General features: G+C 37.3%; 1 protein-coding gene across 1 annotated transcript; it reads right to left on the bottom strand.

The window, feature by feature from the left end:
- Positions 1-410: 410 nt before the first annotated feature.
- ATCDC48C (ATPase, AAA-type, CDC48 protein) lies at positions 411-5550 on the bottom strand. Its single transcript, XM_088969636.1, has 9 exons — positions 5208-5550; positions 4911-5076; positions 3951-4179; positions 2544-3310; positions 2220-2441; positions 2044-2115; positions 1652-1933; positions 1209-1568; positions 411-1009 (listed from the first exon to the last, which is right to left on the bottom strand). The coding sequence occupies exons 1-9, from the start codon at positions 5234-5236 to the stop codon at positions 713-715; spliced, it is 2424 nt and encodes an 807-aa protein (XP_088825762.1). The 5' UTR covers positions 5237-5550; the 3' UTR covers positions 411-712.
- Positions 5551-16953: the final 11403 nt, after the last annotated feature.

Here is a 16953-nt window from a genome sequence, read left to right as displayed (position 1 = left end):
ACCCCGATACACTCTCTATATAGGCCAATATGTATTGATATTGTGAACCTTGATCGTAAGAAATTAATTGCAAGATTTTGCAAGACTTTTTACAATGAGAAAATAGGCGCAAACAAAGAGTAATTCAATCAATGAGGAAAAGCTCATAATCACTACCAAAAGGAAATAAAAAAATAAAAAAAGATCATCATCAGCAACCGCGCCCCTAAAATAAAAACCTCAAATGTACGTACCACTGTTAGGTGGTGTTTACAACAGTAAAGAAAAGAAAAATGAACAAAATAAAAGTGTTGATGATAAAAGGGAGGACGAAGAAAACAACCAGTACAACTCTGAAACACCACCGTTGTCACTCGAAAGGGAAAGAAAAAGATGACAGCTAATTTAACCAGAAAATTAAAAGAAATATATACCAAATAAATTTTTTTTTTCTGAGGCGAGAATGTCGATCGAATTCGGGATAGAAGATGGACCCCTTAATGAAATGACCGTTCTGAAATCTGAATTCCCTCGTCTACATGGTGGTTCCTCTTAAATAAAAATATAAAAATAACAAAATAAAAAGTATTAAACTGGCCAATGCCCAACCTAACCTAACCATCCAATAAAAGCTTTACCACCTCCCATCAACCATCCTTCAGATTCCAGGGAAACAACAGGTATACATAACGTTTGAGTAATTGAACTTGAAAATGAAACAGAGTATGAGTATCTAACTGTAAAGATCGTCGTCATCAGCCCCACCACCAGCAGAAGCTGCAAATGGGTCAGACCCAGTAGCACCACCGGTTCCAGCTTCCGAGAAACGGAACTCACTGCCAAAACCCCTTGATTGCTGCAATGTCTGAGCAAATGCCTGGTACTTGCGGATATCTGCATCACTTACACTCCTGCGTGCATATTTCATCGACTCCTCAAAGTGAGCTGCCTTGATCTCCGCCACTTCATCCTCCGCGTCCTCTTCCATTGCCTCAGGGTTCTCCCTTCTCCTCCTCTCCCTTTCTATATCCTGCATGAATAAAACCCATTTGAGTTACAGATACGAGTATTATTATCAATCTGGATTGGAATAGAGCCCCATTTGAAACCGTTCTATAGAGACTATAAGGGATTGACATCATGAAAGGCCATCCAAATTTCAAACTTGAGTATGCCTTGGTCAAACAAGAACTCATATGCATAAGCAAGCAGAGTGATAATGAGCTTACTTTCTCAATGTTCTCTCTAATGGCATACTTGCATGCCCGCTGGCATATCTCTGTAATATCAGCTCCACTAAAACCTTGTGTGTACTTCGCAAGTGCCTTCAAGTCCACATCTTTTGAAACAGGTGATTTTCTCAGACAGGCCTTGAAAATCTGGTGGCGAGAGGTCTCATCAGGCAGAGGGATGTAGATCAACTGGTCAAGACGACCTGGCCGGAGAAGTGCAGGATCAATAATATCAGGCCTGTTGGTGGCACCAATTATGAAAACTGTTTTCTTTGCTGACATGCCATCCATTTCGGTCAGAAGTTGGTTCAGAACCCTATCAGCAGCACCTCCTGCATCCCCAACACTGCTTCCCCTCTGCCAGTTATAATCAAAGAATTAGGAAACATGCCTAAACAAAGCATAACAAATCGAGGACATTTAGTGAGGGAAACCCTAACCTGTGTAGCAATTGAATCGAGCTCATCAAAAAAGAGAACACAGGGTGCAGATTGACGAGCCTTGTCAAAAATCTCTCGTACATTGGCCTCACTCTCTCCAAACCACATTGTGAGCAACTCAGGACCCTTGACACTGATGAAGTTTGCTTGGCATTCATTTGCAATTGCTTTGGCAAGAAGTGTTTTCCCACAACCAGGGGGACCATAGAAAAGGACTCCTTTGGAAGGTGACATACCAAACTTCTCAAACTTCTCAGGATGCTCCACAGGATATTGAACGGTCTGCAAAACAGATAGAACATTAAAAAAAAAAAAACAAAGTATAAATAAGAACCCTACAGTGCAATTGCAAAAAGAAACGAATGTGGGCCTGCTATTTGACTTATCGCTACCTCTTGGAGCTCCCTCTTGACATTTTCAAGGCCACCAATGTCGTCCCAGCTGACATTAGGTACTTCAACAACCTGCCCATCAAACAATCAGGTTAAGGTACTTCCAAAAACAATCTGAAAGAAGAATACATACCTCAAAGCAGAAATCCCAAGTCATTTAGAAACTCTGTACTCACTGTTTCACGAAGAGCTGAGGGATTGCTTGATCCAAGAGCAGTCTTGAAGTGCTCATCTGTAACAGCCATTGAGTTGAGAATCTCAGCATCTATTGATTCATCTTCCAAATCGATCACATCCATCTTTTCTCTGATGCACTGAAGAGCAGCTTCAGTGCACAGAGCTGCAAGGTCAGCACCAACATATCCGTGTGTATCCTTGGCAATCCTTTCCAAATCAACCTGCACAGAGGAACCATAACAATAACTAAATAGAACCGCTGACAAATATGAACAAGGAAAGATACATACTCAAGCAGATACAAGGTTTAGTCATTGGCTTACATCTTCAGAGAGTTTCATGTTCTTTGTGTGAATACGAAGAACCTCTAATCGTCCAACTTCATCTGGAACCCCAATATCAATTTCCCTATCGAACCTTCCAAACCTTCTCAAAGCTGGGTCAATGCTGTTAGGCCGATTTGTAGCCCCAATAACAATAACATGAGCACGGGACTTCAATCCATCCATAAGTGTCAAGAGCTGAGAAACAATCCGCCGTTCCACTTCTCCATTTGTTTTCTCTCGTTTTGGAGCTATGGAATCAATTTCATCAATAAAGATAATAGAGGGTGCATTCTTTTCAGCTTCTTCAAATGCCTTCCTGAGATTACTTTCACTCTCTCCAGCTAATTTTGACATAATTTCTGGTCCATTAATACAGAAGAAGAAAGCACCAGTCTCATTAGCAACAGCCCTAGCTATCAATGTCTTCCCAGAACCTGGAGGGCCATACAACAAAATTCCTTTTGGTGGCTTCACACCAATAGATTTGAAAAGCTGTGGGTGTCTTAGTGGAAGTTCCACTAGCTCTCGTATTTGAGCCATCTGCTTTCTGACTCCACCAACATCATCATAACCTACTTCATCCAACCTATCTTCATCCTCCCTCCTTACTGGCTCTCCCTCACAAAAGATCTCTGTGTCTGGAGCAACCACACAATACTCTGCTGGGTCAGTCTCAATAACCTTAAATTCAACACTCCTCATTCCACCTCTAACAAGGAAGAGATCCCCTTTCCTGACCGGACGATATGCTTCCAAGAAATAAGCTGCAAATGCAACCACTCAAATCAGAAGAGAAAATGAACTTTCTTTTTCACTTTGAAGAACCAAGTTAACCAGAAAAATCATTTTTTTTTTTCTTTGTGACAAAGCAGAACATGACAGGAGCTTCATGTTTCTGGTTTTTCTCAAGAAAGACAGGCAGATGGACTAAGCACCAGAATGGTTAAGAAGAAAAAGGCTTCCTATCAACAACTTTTCTTTATGACTGTCAATATCTAATATAATAATCAGGGATAGCAAGAAACTAAATTATCTACTTTTGAATGGAAGTTCTGTTCAAAATCAAATATGATAAAATTTCCTGATAGAGAGTCAATTTAACATCGCACTAGAAAATCACATGTGCATGCACATTGTACGTAATGCATGCCCAGAACAGGAGAGATTACAAAAATAGTTCACTGCAAAAACTACCTTGTAGTTAAACTACACATCCCTCAAAAGTCTTACAAATCTAGTTCTTTTGTCAAACTAGGCATAAAAGAAGCTTCTCATAAGTAGAAAAATGTAAATGTGTCTAGAATTTCATAGTCACAGGTAAGACAAATAAAAGCAGGTAAATGACATGCACTCAAGAGAACAGGAAGAAAATACAGTTATTTTGCTAGCAGTTCAGAAACTCACGCTTCAGATATGCATCAAACAGATTTCCAGTGACGCCTTCGATGGTATCATCCACAGGCAATATGTGCACACGCTTCCCATATTTGACATCAGGGCATTGGTGCACAGAAACAACATCACCGAGCCTGACTCTCAGGTTTGACCTAACAACTTTATTCATCCTGATCTTTGGTTCCTCACATGTGTCATCAGCAAGGGCAATGCAGATTGTATCCCGTCTTTTCTTACCCTAAAAACATAAACAAACAAATATACAGCTAATTACCATGATTCTCAATCCCACATTCCTGAAGCTAAATTGAAAGAAAGCTCACCATCCCTAACAGAGCTGGACTATCATATCTATAGACTATTATGCTGAAAATCTTTAACTTTTAGGTACAGGTGTTTTGTCCAGACCAACTAAATGCCAAAAGAATTCTGGAAACCTACAATGTGACTATTGAAAAACGTTGCATTTGAAGATGCAAAGACCTAACTGCTTTGAAACCCTTCCATGATGTCATCTTTTATATGTTTCCATGATGTCAAAACTAACAGAATCAGAGGACGAGAACAAAGAATTAATAGAAATTTCCGAAAACCCTAAAAGAAACTCCTTCACCATAGATCTTAAGAACTATACATGATTCCACCACAATACTTAAGCCAATATCTCACCCCAACGAACCCCTATAATCAACTTTCTCGAGCACAACCCAATCTGGTAGAATCTCACCCCAATGAACCCCTATAATCAACATTGGCGAGCACAACCCAATCTGGTAGAACTGCCGAACCCAAGTAGCCCTAGTTTTTTGAATGCCCTAACATAAAAATCACCTTATCCCTCATTAACCATTCTCAACCTTAAAAACATGACATAAACTTCCGAATCCAAACTTCTACCAACAAAGAACCCTAAGAACCCAACCTTCTATAAGAACCAAAACAAAACAGAACGCTCGATAGAAATTTTACCTTAAGGAGAATTGTATCTCCACGGAAAAGCTGTAACTTTTCCATTGTCTCGGGATTCAAAGAGACCACCGAGTTGTCATCATTGACGGCTTCATCGACGACAAGCCGATTCGGAGATTTCTTACGCTCCAGGATTGCAGTACTGAAATCCCTCTTGGTTCCCTTACTACAATTCAAAAAACCCACAATCAGAATGCGATAAATTCAACCAAAATCCAAAAAAAAAAACGAAATAAAAAGGGGAAAGGGACGAATCGGTCGCGAAAACTAGTAGAGGTCAGAGTAAGAGGTCATTACGAGTCAGAGGATTCAGCTTGGTTACTCATTGTCGAGATTCAATGAGGATGAGATTGGCTAGAGAAGAGAAATCAATGAACAAGGTAGGAGATCTGAACGCTGGATCGAGTATTTATAACATCCGACTCTTTTCCTTGTTTCCAAAGAAAGTGGGGAGAGCTTTTTGGTCGTACACTACTACTATGTAGTTAATTTACAAATTCTATCGTTATTATTCATCTATGGTCTTAAATTACTCCTACCGTTTTTAACCATTGTCATCATCGTTAAATGCTTACGGAAAAATCGAAATATCAAATTTATCCTTTATTTTGGCTCAATTTAAAAAAAAAAAAAAAACAGATTTTTAATTTTGTATAATTCAATCCACCTCTACGGTGGAGTTAAGATTTTTAGCGCTACAATTCAAATTTCTGAGGTACATTGCAGTCCACTTATCCCTCTCCAAAAAAAACATAAAACCAAATCATTATACGAATTGTCATCAAGCTGACAAAACGGCCACTAGTACCGTCAAACACGGCATCAAACCCGATGGACCTGCACTGCACAGTGAAGAATGGCGGCTGTTTCTTTTTTTCTCCTCCCTTTTTTTCCTCTTCTTCTCTCTCTTTGAAACCCGCCTAGCTCTAAAACCCATCGGTACCACCAAACATGCCTCAATATCAGGTAGATCAAATGCTTAAGAGCTCTTGCACGTATGGTTGTTATGTGGGTGTGCCGTTAATCTGTGTTTTTTTAAAACAGACAAGTAAATGGAATCGTTTTTCTCTTTAAGGTGATGTTTGGCATCAATAATGATTCCTCGTTATTGATTATCGAAAATGATAAAAGGAAAGATTTGATATCTACAAATTTTGGACCAATCAACTAATATCATAAATGCACTAGTCAATCAGGTGTTATTTATTAAAATTCTGGGTGGTTTTTGATTGGTCAAAACTTTGCCAGTACGATGTCTTTCTCACATGTTAGATTTTTCCAAATCATAATCCGTGACTTTTGAAAAATCACTAAAATTTATTGTTTGGTATCATTTATGTCATGGAAGCAGTTTATTTGGTATTGATGAAGTGATTATGGATGTCAACGGGTTGGGTTCAACCAGAGCTTGCCTCAACCCTAACCTAAGCCTCCAGCACCTCAACCCAATCCCAAGCCGACTCAATTTAAAAATATATGATTCTTAAACCTGACCGGAACCTAAAGGGTTCAACCTGACTCGATCCTATAGAATTTTGATTGTATTTTTTTAACATGTTTTGAAGACTTAAAATAAGAAATTGTTTTATAGATTTTAAGGCTGTGATGTTTTACACCACAAACAAATGCAACATAAGGTGTTACTTTTTCTATTTAAAAAAAAAAAGAAGAAAATCAAAACCAACATGTAAATGCATTATAAACTTTAAGGCTACAAAGTCTAAAAATTGCAAAAATACTTGGTATATATGCTGGGTATCATGACCCTATGGTCAAGCTAAGTTTACCATTTAACCCAACCCATTGACATCACTGATTCTCGAATTGGGATATGCTCTTCACACAATGCACCTTACACTGACCTCACAAAGCACATCCCACCATGTATTGGGAACATCTCCCTTGAATAATAACATTAAGTACATGAGATGTTCCCCAATACATGGTGAGATGTGTGCTTGTGAGATTGGTTTGAGGTGCATTGTGTGAGGAGCAGATTTGGACTCCTAATTCTTAAGGGTGATTATTTTTCCTTAGAATCATCCTTATCATGGAGACATACATAATGTCATATCATCCTCAAAAAATCAAAATCACCTAAAAATCAGGGAACCACGGAAAATTGATCCCTCAAGATGGACCGGTTTTAGGAATCGTTTTTTTACCAATTTCCTAAAACTCACAAAAATCAACCAATCAAATAGATTAAAAATCACCTATTTCAGGATTTTTTTTTGTTGATTTCCCAAAAATCAACCAACCAACCAAACAGATTGAAAATCACTTATTCTTATTTATCCCGTGTGGCTCCAACATGGCGCTGATTTTTTAGATGCCAAACATCACCTAAGTGACGGGTAAGTTGTTTAATCATCAAGGTCGAGGTTAAATAGGTTGTTACAAAAAGAAAGATTAAATGGATTAATCCATAATATATATGAAAATAAAAATATAATAAGTTAATAAAAAATAAGCTAACATATTTTTAATATTATGTATTCATGATAAATAAGAATTTTTTTTATTAATGATATGGGGATAAAAGGTCAATTTATAACCCTGTTGGATCAGTTTTTCTTGGAACCATATCGGTTCAAAAATCAGCTATGCCTACTAGAGTAAAGCTGGGCTAAAACCGTAAATCACGACCCTCAATGTATTAATGAGGCCCCGCCTTGAATTGGATGAAATGCCATAAAAGAGGACCAAGATTGTGCCTCACAGCATGTCTTACGTACATTAGGAACATCTCTTAATGACAAATACGGGAGATATTCCAAATGCACGCTGAAATGTGCATGTGGGGCATAGTCTTGTGGGGGACTGATTTGAACTCCAGTTTTGCTCCACTCAAACAATCAAATGTATGCACATACATATTTATTAATAAGAAAAAAAAAAAATTATAAACGAACTCAAATAAAGGAACCAAACAATTTACAATAGAAGTTCTTAGAAGCGGACCCTGCCATGGAGGCACAGTAGCCAACCAAGCACCCTTCGGACCAAGAGGGTTGGCAAGAAAATGTGCAACTGTAATACAAATTCTGTTAACAAAAACCCAGGACACTGTCTTAAAACCGGGAAACCGGTTTCATTTTCCCCCAAAACCATTGATTTTGGTCAGTAAACCGCTGATTCAGCCGGTTAACTATTTGAACCATTCGAACGGCTTTGACCGTTTTCTAATTTTTAAAATTTTTTAATTTTTTTATCAGAACGGACTGGCCATTCAAGTCGATCGGTTGGACCGTTGATACGGTAACCGGACCCTTGACCAGTTCGGTCATCGATTCATTTTTAAAAACCATGGAGTGAACATCCAAAGAGGTAGCAACCCAGTAGTCTGACTTCATAGAGAACAAGCCATTTCTTGGTTAAAGTCCAAGACAACTTGTCTTGGCAGTCAATGGATGGGAAATAGATTTTCAGAATTTCTTCAACACTACAATGTTAGGAGGAAATAGACTACGAACTAAATCACCATTCCAACTTGGGGATCGAGGAATCATTAGCTCTTCCAACTTTGGACATTGAGCACCCCAGGCCAGGGGCTTTTCCAAATTAACTTTATAATTTGGAGCTGTAGGGATCCTCCCAGATATCTATAGCAGTTCCCTTTCTAATCCTCCAAAGGCACCCTTTCAAGCTCCTCCACCCCCCGAGAACAACCCACTTGGTGACCTTTGAGAGGATAGAGGTATTTGGAAAGTACTAAGCTTTGTACACTTGAGCCAAAAGAGAGTTAAGATGTTAGGATTCTGCTAAATCCTCCAAACCTGCTTAGCCAGCAAGCTTAATTAAAGCAGTACTTTTGGTAACAAGAAGCAAGACATCGAGTAGACAGGAAGAGCTGACACCACAAACTTATTCATAAGAACCTCTCTTCCCGCACAAGACAAGAATTGGTACTTTCAATTACCTATTCTATTAGCAACCCTTTCAATAATGAAAGTCAAAGGATTGGCTTTTTTTATCTTTTCACTTCTACTGAGACTTTGGAGGAGAAAATTGGGTTACTGTAACTTTGGAGGAGAAGTTCTGAGGCGTGTTTGAAGACACTATTTTTAGAATGTTATTTGCCCCCACTCAGTTTTATTGAGTTTATTGTTGGATTACAGGCAAATTCATTATCATGATACAACAAAGTCTTGGGCGAGAATCTGCAACCAACAAAGTTGAAGAGTCTCCAAAGAAACCTTCTATGAGACTGTAGCAAACCGGACTAAGAGAGAAAGAGAGAGAGAGAGAGTGAATTTCGAAATTGTGTTTTGGAGTCTGATTCATGCTCCTTAAATAATTTGAGAAGATGTATGAAGAAAATGTAGGTGCTGGTTTAGAGAAGGCACCTTGAACAGCCACAATTTCAAACATTGTGACTGTTTAAAAAGTAGTTAACAGTTAGTGACTGTTAACTTTGAATTGTGCCTCTTGATTACACCCGATCAAATCGTGACCGTTGATCTCATCAACGGTGATCAACAGTCAGCAATGCATCAAAACCAAAGCCACCCATCGCAAGCCACGTGGGTGCGCCACACACACGTGCACACACGCATGCGTGCGCATTGCATGGTATCGAATCCCCATACTCTCCTCTACTAATTCTAAGGAGTGTAAACCAGCTCCTATTGAAATACTGAAAACAAAACTTATAATTTTCCAATGTGGGACAAGTTCAAAACTTGGTTTTCTAAGAGAAAATTTGATTGTTTCAATCAAGTGTGCAGGTGCAATTTCTCATTTAATTGACCAATCAAACCCATTGGATTTAATCTCTTATGAAATTAAAATCCAACAATGAGTAAGTGAGCATTTCTCTTCCACTTCTTTCAACAACTCTTGGGCCATGTTTTGGAGTGCTTAAAAATAAGTGTTTATTTGAAATAAATACTTATTTGGGGGTGGAGATCACACCATTTAGCACTTTTTTTTAAGCTCAAATTTCCAGCTCTTTTTTAAGTGCTCATACAATAAGCACTTATTCAAATTTTTACTCTTAAAATTATCCATGGTAAATTTTTGGAATACCAATTATATCCTTTTACAAAGGTGCATTTATAAAAGTATTTTTATGAAAATACTTTTACAAAAGCATCTTTACAAAAGCACTTTTACATGAAAATTGTTTTATAAAAGTACTTTTATGAAAGTATTTTTGTGAAAGTACTTTTACAGAAGCACTTTTACGAGAACACAATAAAAACACTTTTATAAAAGTAATTTTATAGATGTACATTTATCAAAGTACTTTTATGAAAACACTTTTATAAAAGCACTTCTATCAGAGTACTTTGATTCATTCGCTTTAGATTGGATGTTTTGAAAATTTGAAGGAAAATGAAAGACAAAAGAGTCACAATTGCTTATTTAAGTACTTATTGGAGAAAAAGACCACCAAACTTCCAAGATGAAATAAGTGCACTTGAAAAAGATGAGTGTCAAATGCAAATAAGTGAGCATTTGAACAAGCACTCCCAAACATGGCCTTATAATAGAATGCATTTACTTACATTGAAAGGATATCTAAGACTATGTTTGTTTTGAATGAAAACATAGGAAAAAGAAAGAAAAGGCAGAAAAACTAATACAAAGTTTATAAAGGTTTCTCATATTTCCCTTCAGACCAAACATAGCCTAAATGTTTAATTTGCGCCAGAAGAGCACTAATAAAGCAAGGTTGAAAGTATTAATACATATTACACTGTATCGTATAATATGCAACTATGCATCCGTTTTCCAAGATTGAAAGATGAAACAATTGCAATCCATGACTATCACCCCTTTGAAGCACGCTACACACAACTTCAGATATTGTGCATGTTGATACTTTGAACCATGTACCTAACTAAAAAAGCATAATTTTGAGAATCTTGACACAGAGAGAAATCACTGCCAATTAGTTTTAACCATGGCAATTTCTGAATTGCTAGAAATCTTGTTGGCAACAGACAGGGTTCTATAAGTGAGCCTGAATTCAAGAATTTACCCAATTTTTATGTTCCTTGGCCGACTTAACTTGCTAGATGCTACCTTTCTTAAACCCTTTTCACACTTGGAAGTGAGAGAATGTTACATTCTCCTTTACTCTTCCTTTGGACAAAAAAAATTGTAATTTAGAATTTAAAAACATTTAAAACTTTGGCCGAGGGGCTGTTGGATCACAGATGAAGTGGCTTAATTGAAAAGTTCATTGCTTTGTCTCTTATTTTTTTTAAATGAACTTTTAAAGGAATTTTTTTTTAAGAATTTAGATTGAATCTTTACAAAAACAGTGTTAAGAATATCTCCTATTTGTATGTTTTTATTCCCAATGCACAGCTGAAAGTGGTTATAAATATGATGTGACTTGTGAGCACCATTTTGTGACCACTGATTCCCATCTCTTCTTTTTTGGGGCTTCATGCGACTATATAGCAGGAATAGTCCATCTTAACCCTAATCATCTCACTATGATTTATTTCCGAGTCTCTGCTACAACCAGTCAGAGGTCTTAACAAATGAAATAATTGGCACCTTCAATTTTTCTACTCCTTGATTGGTGAAGCCGAAGTGAGATAGATGATTCTATCTTTAAATAATTTACTTATTTAATTATTTTATCCACAAAATGAGTCTTTGCAGTTCAGAAGGGGGGAGTGTGCGCGCCTAGTTGACATTTTCCACAAATGTTACAGGAAAAACTTTGGAAGCTTCCTGCAGCACATGTCAGGTTATTCCACTCATTTCATTGCTGTCTTTTCTGACAAAAGGAATAATGGTTGCAAATACCATTCTATCCCACATCCATAACAATGTGTCACACGTCATCGGTGATCCGGACGGTCGGGCTGTTTGGCCCGGAAACCATGGTTTTCAAAAACAAACCGGAAACAGAACTGGTCATAGGACCGATTTCCGGTTAAGCGGTTCAATCATTCAGGTCTAACGAATCGACTCATGATATCATAAATAAATAAAAATAAAAAATTATTTATAAATAATAAAAAATAGTATAAAAGTAAATAAAAATAAATAAAAAGTAAATACAGAAAATAAAACTATCTAAATAAAAAAATAATACAGCATTAGCCCCAATTTGACTGGGTTCGGGCTGATACAACCCAAGTTAATTGCATCCCTATTCACTACTTTCTATGTAAGGACCTACTCTCCAATGCTAGAAGCTGCTGTGTGAAAGCCCTCCCAAATGCTAGATATAAATTCAGCATTAGCCCCAATTTGACTAATTTGGGATGTAAGCAATTATCTAGTTTTCCACAATATCAATGTGGACCCAACTATCCAACTGCTGATTCACATCTAGATCGATCCCACCCCCACAACAACCAGCGAGCTACAACACTCCACCATGTAGCTTTTCATTTTTCAACGGTGAATCCTGTCCAAGGACTATAAGCATCATGTGGGATTGTGGGTTATTATATACAACACTGAAAATTGATCTTTTTTGCAGCTTAAGTACAACACTGTAATGCCACCTAGTGCAGAAGTAGAAAATTAAGCTATTTTCCATGTGAAGCCTTAGATTAATTCAGATATTCTCTGATGCACAAGAAGCGGTTTGCAACTTTTTGAGAGTTCATCACCAAGATCAAGAGTGGAGGGTACTCAGTAGCACCTCTAGTGGAGATTTTTTGGCATGTTTCTGACCATGTGTCTGACCAATAGCACCATTAGAGTCAATTAATTGCTTGGTGCAATGGAAAAAGCCTTCTTTGATTCTCAAATGAAAAAGAAAGTACCAAATGGCTAGGAAAGCTAAGACAAGGAAGCAAAATGGTAATAGCAAAGAAATAACCACTGCAAAGGAAAAACTAAGGTGGTGTTTGGTTTGTCTTTAGGTATGTGGGAAACTCAAAGACAAAAATTTGGTCTTTTCCCGTTTGGTATCACGTAAATCGAAAAGATCCAAAGATGAGTATACACTGAAAAAAGACAAAAATCAAGAAGCTTCAAATGAAGTTTTTGGTCTTTCTATGTTGAAAATAGTCTTTCCGGATGTTTTTAACAGCCTAGTAGACCATAATGCTTACTAAACAGTCTTGGTCATTAAAGACAACCCTAAAAGCTCAATGCATCTTCTTATCTATTGGTTTATTGGGTTGTTGAAAGATCTACTTAGAAAGACTCACCAAACAGTACCTAAGTAGTAAATACAATAGGCCGATAAATTTCTTTGTCACCCAATAAGTAGTTTACCACTAGTTGAAAAGCTTTTACGAAAAGATAGTCTAAACTCTTTAGAATTGGACTTGGATCCCTTAAAAGTCGGAATGGCAATAGGGTGTGGCAGGGTTGGGTTTTGCATGCCCTGTCCCCGACCTTAAACTCAACTTCCCCGAACCCCACAAGGGCTAGAAACCTCAACCCCATCCCCATCCCTGTTGAGATGGGGATCCCTAAATTTGCCCCGCCTCACCCCAATCATTCTTAGTTGCTTATTTGCATTTTCTTTTATTTTTTTGAAACCTACTTAAAATTATATTATATTATATTATATTATATATCTATATATCATGTAACATGATATTATATAGTGGGGGCGGAGTGAACAAATACCATTTCTGCCCTGACTCCCACTCAGGGGTCAAAGAACCCGCTCTAACAGGGCACGGAGCCCCATAAGTAAGTAATGGGGGCGGGTTTGGGATGAGACGGATATGCCATGTCCATCCTAGAAGTAGCATTAGCTACTATTACCAATTTCACTTCATGAGAACAATATATTATAATATGACTAGAAGTGGGAGGAATGGTATGACCTCTCTTGTGAAGTGAAAATGATGTAACCTTTGTATGACCAACGATAACTCTTTCATGAAAAGAGAAAATTTTAATGTAAATGAATCAGATTCTTGGTAGGAATGCAACTTGGTGGGTTCGAGTTGAGCTTTTGTCATTTGAATGATTCGACCCAAAGGCCTGAGCCCAATGTAGTGCACAATGTTAATTCAGGACAATCCAAGTTGTACCTCTAAATCCCCACAACTATCGTAGATTATAAATGGGACTCCAGATGTAATGGGCTGGCATTGATGTGCAATTGAACGATGGATGATGTAATTATTCCTAGTCTTTTCTTAGTGCTCTAACACATCGTCTCAATGAAAACCTTTGTTAAAGAAATAAAAGGTTTTCTCTCATTTTTTGTGAAACCGGATTTAGTCATCACAAGATCATGCTCATACTTTTCTCTCAGTGCTTTTGCAGCTTTGTATTAAGAATATCTTCCCATAAAAAAATGCATATAAGTACGGAGATATTCTCAATGAACAATCATAAAAACTATGTACACAGTCTTGTGAGGACTGAATCAGATTTCATTTTTTGCTCCCTCTCCCCTTCTTGTTTTGATGTATTTTAAAATTTGGAAATAAGGAAAACAAAAGAAATAAAACTCTTCTCCTAGCATTCATTAAGGCTATATTTGTTTTGAAGAAAAAAGTAGGAAAAGGAAAGGAAAGAAAACCTTTTCAAATCTTGTATAAGTTTCCCTGCATTTCCCTTTCTTTCCTTACTCTTTCGTTCAAACCAAACATAGCATAAGTGGCTCGCACAGGTCACCGACTGCAATAGATCTAAACTCCTTCTTAGTAGATGTACAAATGAGATTTTATTTATTAAAATGTTTTAACAAATAAGTTTGAGAGAGATGGAATTTTGGTGAAATCCGAATGGCTCATGGACAATTAATGATGAGAAATTTAAGACCCCAACATAAATAATTAGGCTGGGGCTCCCTATCATGTCTCTTATTTCTTATAAGGAGTGGTTAATCAATTATATCAACATGTTTTCAATTAGACCTGTTAATGCATCAGACTTGGATTGAGTCTTTTGCTAAAATTTAAATGGTCCTAGTCCAAAGCCCAAACCCAAAACAGTGCAAAATGTTCATGGCCCATAATCGGGCCTGTCAACAGGTATTTTCAGCTCTTCCCAATTTATTACAAAGACCCCCTTACCAAAAAGAAGAAGAAGAATAATGTCTCTATATTGGCTGATGTAATATCATTTTACATAGCTTCTCTCTTTCTATAATTTTGATACAGTATTGGTTTTTTCTATGGGTATTTTAATGCAATATACTATCAACTTGCAAGGTAGGTGGAAAACCGCACTAATCGGTTAATGTACCAATTGAGCCACCATGTAGTAATGCTGTATTGGTTTAAACCAATAGTTTCACATGTTTCATTCTTGCATGTTTTAAGAAAGTACTTATTCTATTAATTGGTGTGGGCGCCCCACCACACATCCCAATCGTGTATTGGGAATGAGATCACATCTCCGCCCCACAATACCAATAGCATATCCTCACCATGTATTGGGAATATCTCCCAATGATGATATCAATAAGACTGGTACTATCACCTGAGATGTTTACAATACAAGGAGGGAATGTGTTGTGGGGTGTTGTGGGGCAACTCCTGACAGGGCGGAGATGTGAATTTATAGGGAACATATCCCCATTACAAATACAGGAGATGTTTTCATGTAAGTTGAAATGTGCATATGGGGCGGGCACTTGTAAAGCATGCCCAGTGGAGCGACAATCCAAACTCTTATCCTAATGCTTTCTTCATTCAAGTCTACATCTGCACCCCACAGTATGTCCCATGGGCGCCCCACAGCACATGGCAACTGTATATGTATTAGAAATATATTCTAATGACAACTTTGGGAGATATTCTCAATACACGCTGAGATGTGCGTGTGAGATGCAAATGCAAATTCTCTCCATTCATGATGTGCCATGAAAACCCAATTGAGTCTGAAGGGCGGCAGATCAGAGGTCTCTTCTCAGCCCTTCCGACAATTTTCATAAATTTAAACTTAAAAATGTTTTAAAATCACAATTCTCTGACCCATGAAGAAAAAAAAAAGAAAAAGGACAAAGCAGAAAAAGTAGTTTGCTTTTTTTTTTATATATTTTAATTTTCTAATGTGTAACATATGTAAAAATTTCTAAAATTGCCTTAACTACCATACAAAATTGTGGAGACCACATTGGTGTTTTCTTAAAAGTTAAAACAAGCATAAACGAACATGATTTCTATCCATTGACTAACCTTCTAAACTTCATGAGCAACATCATAATACCAAAACACTTCGTTTTTTATGATTGTATATCTTATTTTTATTTTCTTTTCTTTTATTATTATTATTATTATTATTTTTTTTGCTTTGGCTTCTTCTGCTCATGCTTAGATTCCTCAGTGTTTCTAATTACATTATTGTTTTTAACCAGTTGGTGACTCGGTTACGATTCCAGTTCATCCAAAACCAATGTAGACGCCGAGCCGTTTTTTCATTCAGGTCAGTCGCTGATTTATATGTACTTCTATTTATAATATATGTTATTTAATGTTTAATTTTTATATTAAAAATTAGGAAAAATTTCCAATTAGTATTTATACTTTGGGTCTAGTGCCATTTTAGTTTTTGAAATTTAAAACACAACAATTCAATATTCAAACTTTTAAAATGTATCAATCTAGTAGCTGTTGTTGATAGTCAGTTATCTGTATCATATGATGATATATGCAATTTAAAACTTTTAAAATGTTAAAAGTATCATTCAAAAAACACTTTTTTATCATCTTCTACCATCGGACTGAAACAATACTTGGTGATAGTGGTGAATCTTTTAACTTATTGCCTGAGAGTTTGAAGAGGGGGACATCCGGGGGCTTCATCTTCTAAGGCGACTTTCACTTAAGAAGAGAGAGCTCACTTCATGCCTGAGCTCAAATTCGAGGAGTTGTCGCGCTCTCTCAGGGGTTCGCATATGCCCCTACGGATTTGCCCCCCAAAAACGTCCCACAAAACCAGAACGCGACACGTGTCGAGACGCGTGCAAAATCAATTTGACGCCGTTTCAGGCTCCCCCGTTAATTCCTCTCTTGCTCAAAGGGTTTCTTCTCCCAGTCTTCTCCATTCACTTCGAACTGAAAACCCTGAAACCATTACCCTTTCGTAACCCACCCACCGGAAATTAACCCGGTTGAGTTCCGCCGGCTGAGAAGCACCATGTGGA

The sequence above is a fragment of the Nelumbo lutea genome, chromosome 2 (genome assembly GCF_056320005.1).
Source record: "Nelumbo lutea isolate HS-2025 chromosome 2, American lotus-T2T, whole genome shotgun sequence".
Taxonomy (NCBI): domain Eukaryota; kingdom Viridiplantae; phylum Streptophyta; class Magnoliopsida; order Proteales; family Nelumbonaceae; genus Nelumbo; species Nelumbo lutea.
The sequence above is the reverse complement of the archived record's forward strand: the minus strand, read 5'-3'. Positions and strand labels throughout refer to the sequence as shown.

Bases quoted from the DNA above. Each gene is read 5' to 3' on its own strand.
- ATCDC48C (XM_088969636.1), bottom strand. From the start codon at position 5,236: ATGAGTAACCAAGCTGAATCCTCTGACTC. The intron at 5,077-5,207 runs GTAATGACCTCT...TTTGAATTGTAG, and splicing joins CAAGCTGAATCCTCTGACTC to TAAGGGAACCAAGAGGGATT. The intron at 1,569-1,651 runs GTTAGGGTTTCC...TATAACTGGCAG, and splicing joins TCGATTCAATTGCTACACAG to AGGGGAAGCAGTGTTGGGGA.